The sequence below is a fragment of the Oncorhynchus masou genome, chromosome 6 (assembly GCF_036934945.1).
Source record: "Oncorhynchus masou masou isolate Uvic2021 chromosome 6, UVic_Omas_1.1, whole genome shotgun sequence".
Classification (NCBI taxonomy): Eukaryota; Metazoa; Chordata; class Actinopteri; order Salmoniformes; family Salmonidae; genus Oncorhynchus; species Oncorhynchus masou.
The window spans coordinates 64,786,225-64,806,365 of record NC_088217.1 but is presented as its reverse complement, the minus strand read 5'-3'; the positions used below and the strand labels follow the sequence as shown (position 1 = coordinate 64,806,365).

Here is a 20,141-nt window from a genome sequence, read left to right as displayed (position 1 = left end):
ACATTTCAGGAGAGGCTTTATTACTGCCAATTTTAGTGAGCACAGGAAATAGCTCTTTCAGTAGTTTTGTTGGAAATGGTCTAGTAGGCAGTTGGAAGGTTTAGAGGTACAGGGTTAAAAACCTGAGTGTCTCTATTGATCCTAGGTCCTGGCAGTTCTGTGCAGACTCAGGACAACTGAATTTTGGAGAAATACAAATATTCAAAGAGTAGTCCATAATTTTATTTCTAATGATCATTATCTTTTTGTCGAAGTAGTTCATGAATTCATCACTGCTAAAGCGAAAGCCATCCTCACTTGGAGAATGTCAATTTTGTTGTTAACGTCTTGGTGACAGGGGGGCAGTATTGAGTAGCTTGGATGATTAAGGTGCCCAGAGTAAACTGCCTGCTACTCTGTCCCAGATGCGAATACATGTATATTATTAGTAGTATTGGATATAAAACACTCTGAAATTTCTAAAACTGTTTGAATGTTTTCTGTGAGTATAACAGAACTCATATGGCAGGTGAAAACCTGAGAAAAATCCAACCAGGAGGTGGGAAATCTGAGGCTTGTAGTTTTTTAACTCCTATTGTAGATACAGTGGGATATTGGTTATGATGCACTTCCTAAGGCTTTCACTAGATGTCAGCAGTCTTTAGAACTTTGTTTGAGGATTCTACTGTGAAGTGGGTCACGAGAGAGTTAGCTCTCGTTCCATTGCTTTTCTACAGACATAGGAATTCTCCAGTTGGAACATTATTGAAGATGTATGATAAAAACATCATAAAGATTGATTCTATACTTAGTTTGACAAGTTTCTACGGGCTGTAACGGAATTTTTTGAACTTTTCGTCTGACATTCCGCTGGACCTAAACACGTTTATGGATTTGTTTACCAAACTCCCTAACAAAAGAAGCTATTTGGACATAAATGATGGACATTATCGAACAAAACAAACATTTATTGTAGAACTGCGATTCCTGGGAGTGCATTCTGATGAAGATCATCAAAGGTAAGTGAATATTTATAATGCTATTCCTGACTACCCAATATGGCGGATGTCTTTTGGGCATCTTTGTTGTCTGAACGCTGTACTCAGATTATGCTTATTCCATAAAGTTATTTTGAAATCTGACACAGCGGTTGCATTAAGGAGAAGTATATCTCTAATTCAATGTATAAGTTGTATTTCCATCAACACTTATAATAAGTATTTCTGTAAATAGATGTGGCTCTCTACATAATCACTGCATGTTTTAGAATTACTGAACATAACGCGCCAATGTAAAACTGGATTTTTTGATATAAATATGCACTTCATTGAATAAAACATACATGTATTGTGTAACATGAAGTCCTTTGGGTGTCATCTGATGAAGATCATTGAAGGTTAGTGAATTTTACTTCTGTTTGTGCTTTTTGTGACTCCTCTCTTTGGCTGGAAAAATGGCTGTGTTTTGGTGGTAACCTAACATAATAGTTTGTGGTGCTTTCGCAGTAAAGCATTTTTAAATCAGACACTGTGGCTGGATTAACGACAATGTTATCTTTAAAATACTTTGTAAAATACTTGTATGCTTGAGGAATTTTAATTATTCGATTTTTGTTGTTTTGAATTTGGCGCCCTGCACTTTCACTGGCTGTTGGCGAGGTGGGACGCCATCTTTCCACATATCCCAGAGAGGTTAACTTTGCGACAGTATAAAAACAACATTTTTAATTGTTTTTAATTCTCTACTTCAGGGTTCTGGTATTTTCTGTATACCAGGGAGCACATTTTTTGAACAAAGTTTTATTTTTATTTTAGCGGTTCGACTGCATCCAGGGTATTATGCAAAGTTAAGTTTCGATCCTCGGTTACATTTACATTTAAGTCATTTAGCAGACGCTCTTATCCAGAGCGACTTACAAATTGGTGAATTCACCTTCTGACATCCAGTGGAACAGCCACTTACAATAGTGCATCTAAATCATTTAAGGGGGGGGGGGTGAGAAGGAACTTTTTGAACTTTTCGTCTGACATTCGGCTGGACCTAAACACGTTTATGGATTTGTTTACCAAACTCCCTAACAAAAGAAGCTATTTGGACATAAATGATGGACATTATCGAACAAAACAAACATTTATTGGTTAGGTGGTTAACGTATTTTTGTACTCCAATGTCCGTGGGGAGGTGGAGGGAGTCTGGAAGGGCATCTAGGAAACTTTGGGTTGTCTGAGATCCAGGGAGATCCAGGGTATAATTGTGGCAATAAGTAGGTCTGGAGACAGGTTGGACAAAACCCAGTCGATAATGGCTCCAAAAGACTTTTTTGAAGTCACCAAAAAGTTGGTTATTATCTGCCATGACTACGAGTTCCAATAGGAATTCAGGGAACTCAATAAGGGATGCTGTATATGGCCCAGGAGGCCTGTAAACAGTAGCTATAAAAGGTGATTGAGCAGACTGTTTCATCCTAGCATTGTTGTTGCCGCCGTGGATAACAATATCCTTATACCATCTACACACGCCAGTTTTAGCCTCAGCCAGTAACATCTTTAGATTAACCTTTAAATCGGTAGCCCCACCCCCTGGTAAACAATGTATGATCACTGGATGATTATTTTCAAGCAATGTTACAGGTAATGGAGTCGCTAATGACTTCTGTTTTTAATTTGTCCAAGCTAATGTTAGGCTGTTTCAGCAGCTCATACCCATAACTGGTGGAGGAGAAAACCGAGAAGATCAGGCTCTGATGCTTAGAGGGGAAAACCGGTTGAAAGTTTTTATTGGCTGAATGAAATTCACCAGTTAAGCATGCCTGCAACATTTATTTCCAGAAGCCATGAGAAAATTGTTCATCTGTGGGGTCTGTGGAGGGGTTTTAACACCAATACTTGTATTTACTTGTGACACAGACACTTTACCATCCTTTCCAAGACTTAAATTGCCCTTGCCTAACGATTTGTCTTAGACCAAGCTTGCAACTCAGCTATCCTCACCATAAGGCAACAGTTCTCCTATATTTTAAGATTACAGCGACTGCAACGGGAAGGCATAATGTTACTTAGCTTTTTTCCTCGGCCGGAGAAGATCCCACAGATCTATGTCCAGATAAAGCGTCCAGGTGAAAAAGTTTAATGAAAAATGTTGTGTGAGGACAAAACTAAGACCTTGGTAGACTTGTTAAATACAGAGTTTTATCAAATACAGTGGGGCAAAAAAGTATTTAGTCAGCCACCAATTGTGCAAGTTCTCCCACTTAAAAAGATGAGAGAGGCCTGTAATTTTCATCCTAGGTACACTTCAACTGACAGACAAAATGAGGAAAAAAATGATTTTAATGAATTTATTTGCAAATTATGATGTAAAGTAAGTATTTAAGCATAGGCAATTTAAGCATAAGCAATATGCTTAAAAAAATCTGAATTGTAGATCTCAGCTTGCTTTGGTCTCAAAAAGTGATCTTGGCTCAGAAAATGTTGGCGACCACTGGGCTAAAGTGTTGTAACTTCCACTGGGAGGCAGCATCAAGCTGCAGTATATTCTACTGTGCTGCAGTTAAGTAACTGCATGGCCTCTCATGCCAAACACCCCTCTCCAACGCGTGTTTATATAGTGACACGCAAAGAGAGGAGAGAGAGAGCGAGAGAGAGAGAGAGATATCCTTCAGTATAAAAACACACACCCTCTCTCTATATGCCAGAAAATCTCTCAGGTCTCCACGCAACAGTAATGCCAGTGTGCTCTCGGTGACTCTACTCATGGATCTGCATCTTTCCGCAGACTGTCAGTGGATTGACATATATGACAGGTTTCGTTTCTATGTCGAAACGACAGGAGAGTAAATTGGAAATAATCCCGTGGACCAGATATGCTACCATGGGCATTTTTGTGATGCACTTTGCAACTTTATAGTTCTTTCATAGAGATACAACTGATAAGGATGAAAAGTAATTTGATTAATTTTAATAGTTTGAAGAACAGAGAAAAAAAACATGGCATTACAAACTTCGAATGACACTTCCTTGACAACATTCCTGGACTGTCTGCCACGCCTGCAGAGCAAATCATCCATGAACGCATCTGGAAATATGAGCAAGGAAGTTACCAATACTACCTGTACCAATGCGTCTATCATCACAAAACCCCCATCCGCACGACAAAAAGGTAATACTGGATGATTCCTAAAGATTCTCTATAACTATCTCTGTTGTTTTGAGGTTCTTGAATAATTTCCTATCATTAAATTAATTACATGAGATTAATTCCTCCATTAAATGACATGATGGGTTGTGAAGAAAATCATTTTCAATATTTGGCATTGTTTGTCACAGCAGCAGGTTGTTCACACCACATTGAACAATAGGGTAACTTGGGGGAAGATGCCCACCTTAATGGAAATGTATATTTTCTGAGAGAAAAAAAGTTTTGTAAGATTTAGATATCTAGATGCTGGCTATCCTAAGGCAAACCCATTTTAAAGGGAAATATGAGGGCAGAATTCTTTTGGGGCAAAATGACCCCTGAAGATTTGTGTGTTCAAATTAATTTTACTTTGTCATTTTTGAGTAATTGCCTCTTAAAAACCAGTAAATAAATCAAATTTTGGAACAAAATGACATTGCACATGTAAAGGACGTCATGCTGCTTGCTTAGAGAGTACTACTTCCTCCCGATTCGGCCCGTTCCTGGCGCAAACTCTGCCTTGCTGGCACAGGTGACACCTTCCTGAAGCGTCTTACCAGTCAATGCCACACAAAAGCTAGTTATTCGGTGATGCAAGTGGGGACACTTTGGATAAAACAGATGAAATGTTTAGTTGAACAAGACTAGTGGTATCCAGAGAAAGTGTTGAAAATACATTTGGTGACCACTCATTCAGTGTGCACATAATGTAATGGTTCTTTATCTAGGCACAAAAAAAGTTAATATACAGTACCAGGCAAAAGGTTTGAACACACCTACACATACAAGGGTTTTTCTTTATTTGTACTATTTTCTACATTGTAGAATGATAGTGAATAATCAAAACTATTAAATAACACATATTCAATCATGCAGTAACCAAAAGTGTTATATAAACATATTTTTGAGATTATTCAAAGTAGCCACCCTTTGCCTTGAAGACAGCATTGCACATTCTTGGCTTCCCCTGGAATGCTTTTCCAACAGTCTTGAAGTTCCCACATACTCTGAGCTCTTGGTGGCTGCTTTTCGTTCACTCTGCCGTCCAACTCATCCCAAACCATCCCAGTAGGGTTGAGGTCGGGTGATTGTGGAGGCCAGGTCATCTGATGTAGCACTCCATCACTCTTGGTCAAAGAGCCCTTACACAGCCTGGAGGTGTGTTGGGTAATTGTCCTGTTGAAAATTAAATTATAGTCCCTCTAAGCGCAAACCAGATGGGATGGCATATCGCTGCAGAATGCTGTGGTAGCCATGCTGGTTAAGTGTGCCTTGAATTCTAAAAAAACTTGTAGACGGTGTCACCAGCAAAGCACCACTACACCATCACACCTCCTCCTCTATGCTTCAAGGTGGAAATCACACATGCAGAGATCATCTGTTCACCTACTCTGCGTCTCACAAAGACACAGCGGTCGGAACCAAAAATCTCAAATTTGGACTCATCAGATTTCCGCTGATCTAATGTCCATTGGTCGTGTTTCTTGGCCCAAGCAAGTCTCTTCTTCTTATTGGTGTCCTGTAGTAGTTGTTTCTTTGCAGTAATTCGACCATGAAGGCCTGATTCATGGACTCTACTCTGAACAATTGATGTTGAGATGTGTCTATAACTTGAACTCTGTGAAGCATTTATTTGGGCTGCAATTTCTGAGGCTGGTAACTCTAATGAACTTATCCTCTTCAGCGGAGATAACTCTCGGTCCTCGTTTCCTGTGGCGGTCCTCATGAGAGCCTCTTTCATCATAGCGCTTGGTGGTTTTTGCAACCGCACTTGAAGTTCTTGGAAATTTGACTGACCTTCATGTCTTAAAGTAATGATGGACTGTCGTTGTCTTTTTGCTTATTTGAGCTGTTCTTACCATAATATGGACTTTTACCAAATAGAACTATCTTCTGCATACAAATAGGGCTATCTTCTGTATACCACTCCTGCCTGTCACAACTGGCTAAAACGCATTAAGAAGGAAAGAAATTCCACAAATTAACTTTGAACAAGGCACACCTGTTTATTTGAAATGCATTTCAGATGACTACCTCATGAATTTGGTTGAGAGAATGCCAAGAGTGTGCAAAGCTGTCATCAAGGCAAAGGGTGGTGTCACGACTTCTGCCGAAGTCGTTGCCTCTCCTTGTTCGGGCGGTGCTCGGCGTTCAGCGTCACCGGTCTTCTAGCCATCATTGATCCTTTTTTCATTTTCCATTGGTTTTGTCTTGTCTTCCCACACACCTGTTTCAATCCCATTCATTACCTGTTGTGTATTTAACCCTCTGTTTCCCCTCATGTCTTTGTCAGAGATTGTTTTATTGTCAGTATAGTGTGATTGTTGTATAGGTGCGCGTCGGGTCCTCGTACCCATCTTTGGTTTGTTTGTACATTTATAGTTATGGAGCATACTCGTGGAACTTTATTAAAATACACCATTTTACACTCAGTTTGACTCTCCTGCGCCTGACTTCCCTGCCACCTATTACACCTATGCATGACAGGTGGTTACTTTGGAGAATCTCAAACTGTTTTCGGTCACCTGGCTGGAGTGATTTCTATTGATACCCCAATCACATCGATCTCAACACATTCACATTATATTATTCAATTAAATATGATATCCTTCAATTTTATATTTGGTAATATTTAATTTAAATGAGGCATCTTTAATTCATATTCAAGCTTATTATGATCTACAAGAATAAAAAAACAAGCAATTGTTATATGCTCGACTCTCTTTGAGTGACAATAAGAACAAATCCGTTTTTGCCGCTGCTTGTCATGCACCACTGAACATTACAATAGTTGAGAAACTCCTCACGGCTGGCTGTGTCTGGTGCATACTTAGTAGACTAGGCGTCTATTATCAGACTGAAACAGACCTTGTGGTTCCAGGCGATTCGCTGTTCTCTCCTAGGTTTTTACTATAGTAGAGGAGGAAATTAAATCAAAGTCTATATAATTCTATATATTTCACACTCCACTGGTGCATCACTTTTATGGCTCAATATGCTGAAATTGCATTTTCCACAGAGCATCACTATTAAAGTTCATATATTTTCAACTTAACTATCTCCAGACAAAGTTGTGTAAATAATCAAATATAGAAAAAAATGAAATCCTGTGGAGATACCTTTCCTCAAAATAGGAGCGGTATGGACCAAAATTATGGGGAAAAGGTATAGAACTGCACTCATAGATACGACACAAGCCCCCCTTACATACAAGCATATGCACGCATGGACACACACGCACGCAGACAAGCACACACACACATACACACACACACACACACACACACACATACAGCCCTGACATTCTTTTCTTATATTGTAGACTTCATCTGCAGACTCCATGGCTAAAATGTTTTCAGCTGACTCGGCTGTCTCAGAGACAGACCAATTTATGGCCTGACAGTAACTGTCCCTTCCATCCAAGGTTATTACAATAAACTGAAACTAAAACAAAAACTAATCCTGAAAAAAACATCAAACTGAAATAAAATATTTAAACTGCGAGGCTAAACTTCACTTCACTCCACTGTTTTGGTCCTGTGGCTATCATGCTGTAATGGTGTGAAGCGAACCCATGCATTTGTGGAGATACTGTGTGAGAGCGAAGTCTTGCATCTCGCTCATCTCAATATCTGTGGTGGTGCTGCTCATGGCAAAGTAATTTCGCTGAGTCTGCACTCTTAGAATAAGGACTGACTCAAGGAACCCTTGAGATTATCAAGGAACCCCTAGAGTTCCTCAAGGAACAATGGCTGTTCAATGCTTCATATTTGCACCTTCAGCTAGTTGACGGTTTCTTGGAGGAACCTTTAATGGTTCAATGTAGTAACAGGTTCCTGGAGGAACCATGGAATGGAGGCTTAGCTTATTAGGGGCGTGGCTTTAATATATCTTTTTGAGAGTAGATGTCATTTCTGTTAAACTTTTCTGCTGTATTGTCATCAAGGTTTAACACTGACAGTTTTGTAGCATCAATGAGGCTAACAGAGGTTTATGAGTTCCTCAGAAGCCTATGCAAATCCCATAGTTAGATTAGTTACCACTTTAATACTGAATGTAATCAGCAATGTTACTATTATATTAGCATATATAATTGCATACATTTTCAAGGAAAACATTTTTTTTTGCAGTGTACAGGAATGACATTTACGCCAACAGGGGACCAAACATAACTATCTGAAAGCCACACCTCTAATCCGATAGGCTGCCACCTCCTATATTAAAACAGTTCAAAATTGAACTCCTCCCATCACAAAGGGTTCCGGTTTGAACGTTTACACAGAGGGTTCCTTAAATACCCTTTTCAGAGGTGTTCCTGGAGAAACCTTTTTCAACTGGAAGGTTCTGCCGGTGTGGCAACACAAAATAATCTTCCAGGCAACTTTACTTCTATGAGTAAAGAGTACTTTTAGAGTACTTAAAAAAAAAAAACGTTTTATACATCAAATAAAGGCCATCATGAATTATGTTCCGTTTTTTTAATAAATGCCACCCCACCATGTAAAAATCAGTCTGACAGCATTTTTGACAGTATGGTTTGAAGTGAATGAAATGCATTAGAAAGGTATTACAATCATGCAATAATGTATGATTGATCCTGTGTAGAAAATAACATCACTAACCACGTTAACATCCACAGTTTTAATGCAGGTAATTTCATACGGTTTAAAATAAAATCAGGACAGCTGTGATGGAAACATTAGGTTTCGGGACAATTTTATAAATTCTGACAGATCATTTATTTGTTCGACATGGTGGGATTTGTATGGTGTCCGTAAAATTAATTATGCACAAATTAGCTGTGGAATCGCCTTTGTGCGTAAATATTGATATAATAACCATATCGAAGTAAACTTTAAGTCGTGATGATATGGTATGTGGTCCTCCCACTACGACTTGGGAAAGCATACAGTTTATTTGGCTATTACAACCGCATTGTGCAGCAACCAGAGGTTTCTGGCATAACCCTGGATCTACCAGGCGCAAATTTTTACTCGTGACGCAATTTTCAAATCAAGCAACCCCATTTGGGGTTGCGACCCCTAGTTTGGGAAACCCTGATTCTAAGGTAGACTCAGCGCAATGACGTTGCCACAAGCAGCACTGCAGATATTGGGAGTGTTTGAGTGGTAAGGATAAAGCTGTAGACTGTAGATGAATGTCTAGGAATGAAGTGACAGCCGAAAGTCGGACCCAAATGTGGTTTTCTAACAGCATGGCTCAGATTAACATGGCAGTGTTGCTATTGTTTATGGAAGGTTTTCTTTATAATGTCGAAGTAAACATATCACACACTCACAAACTAAATTCATAATATAATATGTGTACATTGTACAATCACTGAGAGAGAAAGAGCCTCAAATATCACATGTATTTGTATATCCACTGTTGTACATACAAATCCTGTTTCAGTCTAACAAAAACACCCTAATTATTTTTTGACAATAGAGCCTCCCACAATGCAGACAAAACCTGCAGGATGAAGTTGCTGAAGGGCAACTGCAGAAGCTTGCAGTCCACTGCAGTCAAAACCTCATTAACTTTGATTACAGGATTCCTGTAAAGTTAATGCAGTTGATATGTAGATGCAAGGGGACATTGCCCTGCGTAAGGTGCCATCTTTCGGATGGGATGTTAAACAGATGTCCTGACTCTGTGGTAATACAAAATCTGATGGCACTTATCGTAAGAGTGCAAGTGTTAATCCTAGTGTCATGGCTAAATTCCCAATCTTGCCCTATTCCATCATGGCCATCTAATCACCCCCCTTATTCCTACACGGCATATATCACTCCTCACATCTCCACCTGATAGCTGATGTGTGGTGAGCGTTCTGGCAAAAAATGGTTGCCGTACATCACCCAGGTGGGTGTTGCACATTGGTGGTGGATGAGGTGAGTTTCCCCCTTATTATGAAAAGCACTTTGAGTAACTCAGGCTTTAAAAAAGTTCTATATACTGTAAATCCAATCCATTTTTATATAAATCTATGCCACGTCGTTGTCGTTGCCGAAGTCGTTGCCTCTCCTTGTCCTGGGCGGTGCTCAGGCGGTCGACGTCACCGGCCTAGTGGTTAGAGCATTGGACTCATAACCGAAAGGTTGCGAGTTCAAACCCCCAAGCTGACATGGTACAAATCTGTCGTTCTGCCCCTGAACAGGCAGTTAACCCACTGTTCCCAGGCCGTCATTGAAAATAAGAATTTGTTCTTAACTGACTTGCCTGGTTAAATAAAGGTTAAAAAAAAAAAGATCCATTTTTCATTTTCCATTGGTTTTGTCTTGTCTTCCCACACACCTGGTTTCTATTCCATTCATTACCTGTTGTGAATTTAACCCTCTGTTTCCCCTCATGTCTTTGTCAGAGATTGTTTTATGTCAGTGTTGTGTTTGTTGTATAGGTGCGTGACGGGTCCTCGTACCCATGTTTGTTTCTGTCTGTTCTTGTTAGTGTTATGGAGCATGTTACTTGGACATTTATTAAATGACTCCATTTTACACTCTGTTTTTGACTCTCCTGCGCCTGACTTCCTTGCTACCTATACACACGACTCTGACAATCGATTCATAAAACTAGTCAAATGCATCTGAAAACGAACTGAAACTAAACTAAATGTACATAAAAAATTGTTGAACTAATATAAATAAAACGACTGTACAGTTTAAGTCGGAAGTTTACATACACCTCAGCCAAATACATTTAAACTCAGTCAAACCTGACATTTAATCCTAGTAAAAATTCCCTGTCTTAGGTCAGTTAGGATCACCATTCTATTTTATGAATGTGAAATGTCAGAATAATACTAGAAAGAATGATTTATTTCAGCTTTTATTTCTTTTATGACATTCCCAGTGGGTCAGAAGTTCACACACACTCAAATAGTATTTGGTAGCATTGCCTTTAAATTGTTCAACTTAGGTCAAATGTTTTGGGTAACCTTCCACAAGGTTCCCACAATAAGTTGGGTGAATTTTGGCCCATTCCTCCTGAGAAAGCTGGTGTAGATGAGTCAAGTTTGTAGGCCACTTTGCGCGCACACGCTTTTTCAGTTCTGCCCACAGATTTTCTATAGGATTAGTGTCAGGGCTTTGTGATGGCCACTCCAATACGTTGACTTTGTTGTCCTTAAGCCATTTTGCCACAACCTTGGAAGTATGCTTGGGGTCATTGTCCTTTTGGAAAACCCATTTGCGACCAAGCTTTAACTTCCTGACTGATGTCTTGATGTTGTTTCAATAAATCCAATAATTTTCTTGCCTCATTATGCCATCTATTTTGTGAACTGCACCAGTCCCTCCTGCAGCAAAGCACCCCCACAACATGATGCTGTCACCCCCGTGCTTCACGGTTGGCATGGTGTTCTTCGGCTTGCAAGCGTCCAGCTTTTTCCTCCAAACATAACAATGGTCATTATGGCCAAACAGTTCTATTTTTGTTTCATCAGACCAGAGGATATTTCTCAGAAAAGTACTATCTTTGTCCGCATGTGCAGTTGCAAACCGCAGTCTGGCTAATTTATGGCGGTTTTGGAACAGTGGCGTCTTCCTTGATGAGCAACCTTTCAGGTTATGTGGATGTAGATACTTTTGTACCTGTTTTCTCCAGCATCTTGGTCCTTTGCTGTTGTTCTGGGATTGATTTGCACTTTTCGCACCAAAGTACGTTCATCTCTAGGAGAACGAACCTTCCTGAGCGGTATGACGGCTGCGTGGTCCCATGGTGTTTATGCTTGCATACTATTGTTTGTACAGATGAACGTGGTACTTTCAGGCATTTGGAAATTGCTCCCAAGGATGAACCAGACTTGTGGAGGTCTATATTTTTTTCTGAGGTCTTTGCTGATTTCTTTTGATTTTCTCATTATGTCAAGCAAAGAGGCACTCAGTTTGAAGGTAGGCTTTGAAATACATCGACAGAAGCTTCTAAAGCCATGACATCATTTTCTGGAATGTTCCAAGCTATTTAAAGGCACTGTCAACTTAGTGTTTGTAAACTTCTGACCCACTGGAATAGTGATACAGCGACTTATAAGTGAAAAAATCTGTCTCTAAACAGTTGTTGGAAAAATGACTTGTCATGCACAAAGTAGATGCCTTATCCGACTTGCCAAAACTATAGTTTGTTAACAATGAATGTGTGGAGTGGTTGAAAAATACGTTTTAATGACTCCGCCATAAGTGTATGTAAACTTCCGACTTTTACTGATGTTTTAATATGTGATCATTGTCATCTGCCTCTCTCTCTCTCTCTCTCTCAGAGATGGACTCGGTGCGCATCCTGCTCTACTCTCTCATCTTCCTGCTCAGCGTCTTTGGCAACCTTCTGATCATTGTGGTCCTGACGGTCAATAAGCGCATGCGCACGGTCACTAACTCCTTCTTGCTGTCGCTGGCGGTCAGTGACCTGATGTTGGCTATCTTCTGCATGCCCTTCACACTCATCCCAAACCTGCTGGAGGACTTCATCTTCGGAGCCGCCATGTGTAAAATGGTCACCTACTTCATGGGTAAGATTGTGGGCATCTCCAGACAGTCTGCAAAGCAGTCGAACCAGCAATATACAAATTGGTTTAATTATTTATTTACTAACTAACTAATATATGTGACATACGTACATACGTAACAAACGAACAGTAGATATTGGTTACTACACAATATATTGATATGTCCCTAGTGTGCTAAACCGGTATGATGGCTTGGTAGACAATGGAAAGGGGTGGGGACAGATAAAAGAGCAGGAAAGACAAAATGGATTCACTACGCACAGTTGATAATTATATTAATTGAAATGCTAATCCTTTGCACATGAACGGCCGCTCATTCTCAAAGAAATTGCAATGTACATATATACATTTGTTTGTCTTGTTGTCTTTCTCTGATGAAATCGCTGGTCCGTCTGCTGAAGAGTCAATCAACAGAAATTCTTGGGTTGTGTTCATAATGGATACGTCAGGCGTACCATGTTCTTAGAATAGATGTTTCGGTAGATGTCAGTATTCTCATCCTAGGTTTATGTCATTTCTAGCTGCAGACCAGTAATTCTATGTTTAGGATTCCTCTTATTCTGTAGTGATTGATAGTCTCAACAATTTCTAACCGTGTAGCCAACACAACACGCGGTCTGGTTTTCTGGACTTGTAGCTTTAAACCATTTGTCAGCCATGTAGCCACAGCTGCATGTGGACTGGTCTAATGTAAGTTTCGTCAGGAGTGGGTTTTATACACTTCTGAGAAAGGGGCGGTCCATGACGCCGATGTAATGGCTCACGAGGGTGTGGCCACTGACTAGTTAAAAGTATCTTGTTTAGAAGGCCAACATGACATTACACCTTCTCACAAATAGTTTAATATTCAATCGTATATTTGAACTTTTTATGGCTGCAGGGGCAGTATTGAGTAGCTTGGATGAAAAGGTGCCCATTGTAAACGGCCAGCTCCTCAGTCTCAGTTGCTAATATATGCATATTATTATTAGTATTGGATAGAAAACACTCTAAAGTTTCCAAAACTGTCAAAATATTGTCTGTGTGTATAACAGAACTGATATTGCAGGCGAAACCCTGAGGAAAATCAAAACAGGAAGTAGTTTCTGTTTTGAAAACTCCATGTTCCATAGCCTCCCTTTGCTGGATTTAAAGGGATATGAACCAGATTCCTTTTCCTATCGCTTCCTCAAGGTGTCAACAGTCTTCAGACATAGTTTCAGGCTTTTATTTTGAAAAATGAGCCAGAACAATAACATCACATCAAGTGGTCACGTGAGTTTTGCTCGCGCAACAGACTTTGGATAGGTATTACTTTTCCCTCTCCTACTGTGAAAGACATTTACGGTTGATATATTATCGATTATATATTTTAAAAACAACCTGAGGATTGATTATAAAAACCGTTTGACATGTTTTTGTGGACATTATGGAAACTATTTGGAATTTTTGTCTGCGTTGTCATGACCGCAAACAAACACCGGTATTTTGGATATAAAAATAATCTTTATGGAACAAAAGGAACATTTGTTGTGTAACTGGGAGTCTCCTTAGTGAAAACATCCGAAGATAATCAAAGGTAAATGATTAATTTGATTGCTTTTCTGATTTCACACCTATAGTAGCCGGGCTATAAATGTCTATTGTCCTGCTAATCTCGCTACAAGTGTTTGAAAACCTGTTTTCAAAATGTCACCATCTGTCCATCACTACTGTAAATAAAAACACAGCATATTGTTTACAGTCTTCATTGTAACCACAATGTCACAAATCATTTGCATCTACCTTTCCAATTACTTTTAGAGTTTGGGATTTACAAATGTGTGCTTTGCATGTAATTTTTCTTAAATCTAGTTCGGATATAAGGATAACGTTTGAGTGACACCTTTAGTGAGAGGTCAAATGCTTTAATATTTAATAATACCTGCCCTCCGAATTCATAACTAAGGGAAGTTTTTTGCGCCATTATTAGTTACATTGTTTTAGTTTCAACGTGCAGAATAGCACTAATAACAGCGGGAACGTTTTCCTAGTCAGTGCCATTTGTTAGTGCAATGCCCCTTAAAGTGTTGCTCTGGGCTACCCATTGGGGTGGGGTGTGGTGGGGGTCCCTCCCCCTCCTCCCTCACCGCTTCCTCCTCCTCCCTTCCCCATGGGCTAGGTCCATCTTCTGTGTTCAGCTCTACGGCCCATCCGGTGCCCCCTACCCTCGTGCCTTGAACCTCGCGTGCGCACCGATATTTCAGTGGATACAGCTGGAGAACTGCAAGCCAATCCCATTGTGCACCACTCAGGAGCCATGACCAATATGACCAATATATATTGTCCTGCTAATAACAGGGTTAATAATATATCTGTGAGAATATCCCAGGGGCTTTTTTGTCATTCTAATAATCGATTTGTGTAACCTCTAGCGTCGAGCAATCCCGTATCCAGGAGCGTAATCATAGCCTCAAGCTCATTAGCATAACGCAACGTTAACTATTCATGAAAATCGCAAATGAAATGAAATAAATATATTGGCTCACAAGCTTAGCCTTTTGTTAACAACACTGTCATCTCAGATTTTCAAAATATGCTTTTCAACCATAGCTACAAAAGCATTTGTGTAAGAGTATTGATAGCTAGCATAGCATTAAGCCTAGCATTCAGCAGGCAACATTTTCACAAAAACAAGAAAAGCATTCAAATAAAATAATTTATCTTTGAAGAACTTCGGATGTTTTCAATGAGGAGACTCTCAGTTAGATAGCAAATGTTCAGTTTTTCCAAAAAGATTATTTGTGTAGGAGAAATCGCTCCGTTTTGTTCATCACGTTTGGCTAAGAAAAAAAAAACGAAAATTTAGTCATTACAACGCCAAACTTTTTTCCAAATTAACGCCGTAATATGGAAACATGGCAAAGGTTGTTTAGAATCAATCCTCAAGGTGTTTTTCACATATCTATTCGATGATAAATCATTCGTGGCAGTTGCCTTTCTCCTCTGAACCAAATGGAAAAGTGCACGCAGCTGGAGATTGCGCAATAATTTCGACGGAGGACACCAAGCGGACACCTGGTAAATGTAGTCTCTTATGATCAATCTTCCAATGATATGCCTACAAATACGTCACAATGCTGCAGACACCTTGGGAATGACAGAAAGTGTAGGCTCATTCCTGGCGCATTCACAGCTATATAAGGAGACATTGGAACACAGCGCATTCAAAATCTGGGGCATTTCCTGTATGAACTTTCATAATGGTTTTGCCTGTAGCATTAGTTCTGTGGCACTCACAGACAATATCTTTGCAGTTTTGGAAACGTCAGTGTTTTCTTTCCAAAGCTGTCAATTATATGCATAGTCGAGCATCTTTTCGTGACAAAATATCTTGTTTAACCTGTTGCGTCGCGCAATCCCGGATCCGGGATTCTATTTATAGCCTCAAGCTTATTAGCATAACGCAACGTTAACTATTCACGAAAATCGCAAATGAAATGAAATAAATATATTTGCTCTCAAGCTTAGAATTTTGTTAACAACACTGTCATCTCAGATTTTCAAAATATGCTTTTCAACCATAGCTAAACAAGCATTTGTGTAAGAGTATTGATTGCTAACATAGCTATAAGCCTAGAATTCAGCCAGCAACATTTTCACAAAAACAAGAAAATAATTCAAATAAAATCATTTACCTTTGAAGAACTTCAGATGTTTTCAATGAGGAGACTCTCAGTTAGATAGCAAATGTTCAGTTTTTCAAAAAAATATTATTTGTGTAGGACAAATCGCTCCGTTTTGTTCACGTTTGGCTATGGAAAAAAACCTGTATACAGTTATAGCCTCAAGCTCATTAGCATAATGTAACATTAACGATTTCTGAAAATCGCAAATAAAATGAAAATAATGCGCCTGCTCTAAAGCTTAGCCTTTTCTTAACAACACTGTCATCTCAGATTTTCAAAATATACTTTTGAACCATCGCTATTCACTAATTTGTGTAAGAGTATGCTAAGCTAGCTTAGCATTTTGAGTAGCATTTAGCACGCAACATTTTCACAAAAACCAGACCAAATAAATAAAATCATTTACCTTTGAAGAGCTTCGGATGTTTTCAATGAGGAGACTCTCAGTAACATAGCAAATGTTCAGTTTTTCCTGAAAGCATCTTTGTGTAGGAGAAATCGCTCCGTTTTGTACATCACATTTGGCTACCGAAACGAACCGAAAATTCAGTCACCAACAACGTCAAACTTTTTCCGAATTGACTCCATAATATCGACCGAAACATGGCAAACGTTGTTTGGAATCAATCCTCAAGGTGTTTTTTCACATATCTCTTCATTGATATATCGTTCGTGGAAGCCTGCTTTCTTCTCTGAATTCCATGGAAAAATACTTGCAGCTGAGGTTTGCGCACCAATTTCGGCGCAGGACACCGGGCGGACACCGGGTAAATGTGGTCTCTTATGGTCAATCTTCCAATGATATGCCTACAAATACGTCACAATGCTGCAGACACCTTGGGGAAACGACAGAAAGGGCAGACTCATTCCTCTCGCATTCACAGCCATATAAGGAGACAATGGAAAACGGAGCCTCAAAAATCCTGCTCATTTCCTGGATGCCGTTTCATCTTGGTTTTGCCTGTAGCTCACGTTCTAGGGCACGCACAGAAAATATCTTTGCAGTTCTGGAAACGTCAGAGTGTTTTCTTTCCAAAGCTACCAATTATATGCATAGTCGAGCATCTTTTTGTGACAAAATATTGCGCTTAAAACGGGCACGTCTTTTTATCCAAAAATGATATAGCGCCCCTAGAGTTTCAAGAGGTTAAAACGGGAACGTTTTTTTTATCCAAAAATTAAAAGAGCGCCCCCTATATCGAAGAAGTTAATAAAAACAATATTTTGGAGAAGATTTCATTTTCAAATAACTTAAAATGAGTGAGGAAGAAGGCCATTCTTGTAAATAAATCCATTTTGTTGTTTAGAATAATTTATTTCTGTTTTTAGAGGGAGAGAAACCAAAAACCTACAGTAATCTCATTGATCTCCCAGTCAAGGCCAGCATGGGTATGAACCAGCATCTGTAGCAACACTGCTTGCATTGTGGTAAAGTGTCTTAGACCACGGCACCACTAAGATGCTGTACAACGAGACTGGTCGGGAGTAGGGTGCAGTACTACAGCGACACAGTAGTGCCTTGGGACCCAAAAGCATAATCAGAGCTCTAACTCCCCCTTTCGCTGGTCTGGAGCAATGAAGTAGTGACGCAGGGTACCATACTAAACCACAAATTACCCCTAAGTCCCGCAGTATAATTGCAAACTGTTTAGTGGAGCAACCACTGTATCTTGTAGTCTGAACAGAGCAGTGCCATAGGCACTGTATTTAAGTCCCTTTTTTTGGGCAGGAGAGTCAAAGCCGCCCGACGGCAGCTCATTGGCAATTCTCCCACCCCAATGCACTCACGAAACATGCAAAAGAAATCCAATCCAATTATTCCTCCGAATGTTTTATAAAACTCCACTGGGTTATGTCCTCTGTCAGTTCATGGGACAACAGGGGAATGTCCATTTCATCCCTCTGTGCCAGATAGAGCTTAGGGAGTTCTGCAAACAAAACCTGAACACATATAGGATCACACAGTTCTGCCCCATACAACTCAGTATAAAACTCCACAGTCCGCTCCCGTATCTCCCCCACCACAGAGGTTACCCACCCATCCGAAAGCCGTAGACAATGCATACCCTTGGCTTCACCACTCTGTCTTTCCAAACCAAAGAAGAAGGAGCTGGGAGCATCCATCTCCTTGAGCTTGGAGAACCTAGCTCTTACAAGTGCTCCCTTTGCTTTAACCTGAAAAAACCTGCCTAGGTCCCTACTTAATTCAGCTAAATTATCCTGGAAGCTTATATTGCCTTGCCCCACCAGCTCAATCTCCATCTCACTAATACTACGTTTGAGTTCCCCTAAAATTATCCTAGCCTCTGAGGATGCAAGAGCTGTATACTGTTGACAGAAAAGCCGGATCCCACCATTGACTCAGACTCATACTCTTCTCTTCGCTGCCACCACCATTCCCAAAAAGTCTGGAAACCTGAGCAAAAAGTGACATCTTGTAAGGGCTTTACATTAAACTTCCAATAGGATGCCTGCCGAGGCCCTGGTGAAAAAGACAGCTGAGTCATGGTTATGTGATGATCCGAAAAACCCACCAGGAGAATGTTAGCGCCCAACAGCCTATTGCTCTTATTCCTGGACATGTAAAATCGATCAAGCCGGGCTGCACTCACCCTTGCTCCAAAGACCTTCACCCATGTATACTGTCTTGTGTTGGGTTGTCTAGTTCGCCAAACATCCACTAGGTCAAACTGCTTAATGATGTCCCTTAACATACCCACTGATCCTGAATGAGGCTCCTCCCCATTTCTATCTTTCGTAAAATCCAATGTGCAGGTCTCCACCGACCACCAGTGTCTCCTCAGGCGCTACCTGTGAGAGTCCCTGTCTAAGACACCCAAATAGAAGTCCCCCCTCTCTCCCTGTGTTAGGCGCAAACACATATAAAGACAAAAACCCATGTTGTTAATTTCTGCTTTTACTACAAGCAGTCTTCCCCTATACACCTCATTTGAGGAGCACATTTACAGACAGAGCAGGTACAAAAAGGACTGCAACCCCTGCAATAATATTTGTCCCATGGCTCAGCATGGGACAAATACCAGAGCCCCCAATTGACTTCATTCACCAAATCACTATGAGTGTCCTGCAGAAACAAAACCTTTACTTTTATTTGTTCTATAAATTCACACTCCTCTTTCCCACATCTCTGGCACCATTTATATTAAGTGAGCCTACACAAAGAGTCTCCATAAGAAGTGGGAGAAAAGCCAGCAAAGAAAGAGATCAATGGCAAAGCACAAAAATCCTCAGTGCCAAAAATAAATTATTCATCTTAACAGCATCTGAAGGTAGACCTTAATCCACTTCCACAACATAAACCATTTCCTGGGAGAGAGGACACCATGCCCTTCATTTTTCATACGTTTGGACTGATCTTACAAACTTTACCGGATCGCATAAAAAGCCTCAAGATTAACTTTTTTCCCCTTAGTCTCTTTTGGGAACCTTTACTGTTTCCTCACCGTATACTTTGACCACTCTGCCTGACTGGCTGTCAGCTCTGGACCCATTGAGGAGGAGTCTTAAAATAAATCTTCCTCATCGTCCTCTTCCTCAGATTTACCTTCCTCCTCCTCATCTCCATCTCCCATCCTGAAGACCTGCCCTTTCTCTCTCGTCGCCCCCCCCTCCCCCCGGCAGCAGGCAAAGCATCCCGGAGTCGTCTCTTCACTGTTGACGTTGAGACTGGTCTTTTGCGGGTACTATTTAATGAAGCTGCCAGTTGAGGACTTGTGAGACATCTGTTTCTACCATTCTGACCAATGAGGCTGTGCTCAGTATCAACATAATGATTTGTTTAATACTGATGAAAAATGTATTCTGACTTAGATTGC

The 20,141-nt window shown here is 40.2% G+C and overlaps 1 protein-coding gene across 1 annotated transcript in view; it reads left to right on the top strand.

Moving 5' to 3' along the window:
• The first annotated feature begins 3,965 nt into the window (after positions 1-3,965).
• Positions 3,966-20,141, top strand: part of cckbra (cholecystokinin B receptor a) — a 51,267-nt gene continuing 35,091 nt past the window's right edge. The window contains exons 1-2 of the mRNA XM_064967978.1: positions 3,966-4,137; positions 12,413-12,661. Coding sequence (XP_064824050.1) covers positions 3,966-4,137; positions 12,413-12,661 — 421 coding nt within the window. The remainder of the gene's footprint in view (positions 4,138-12,412; positions 12,662-20,141) is intronic.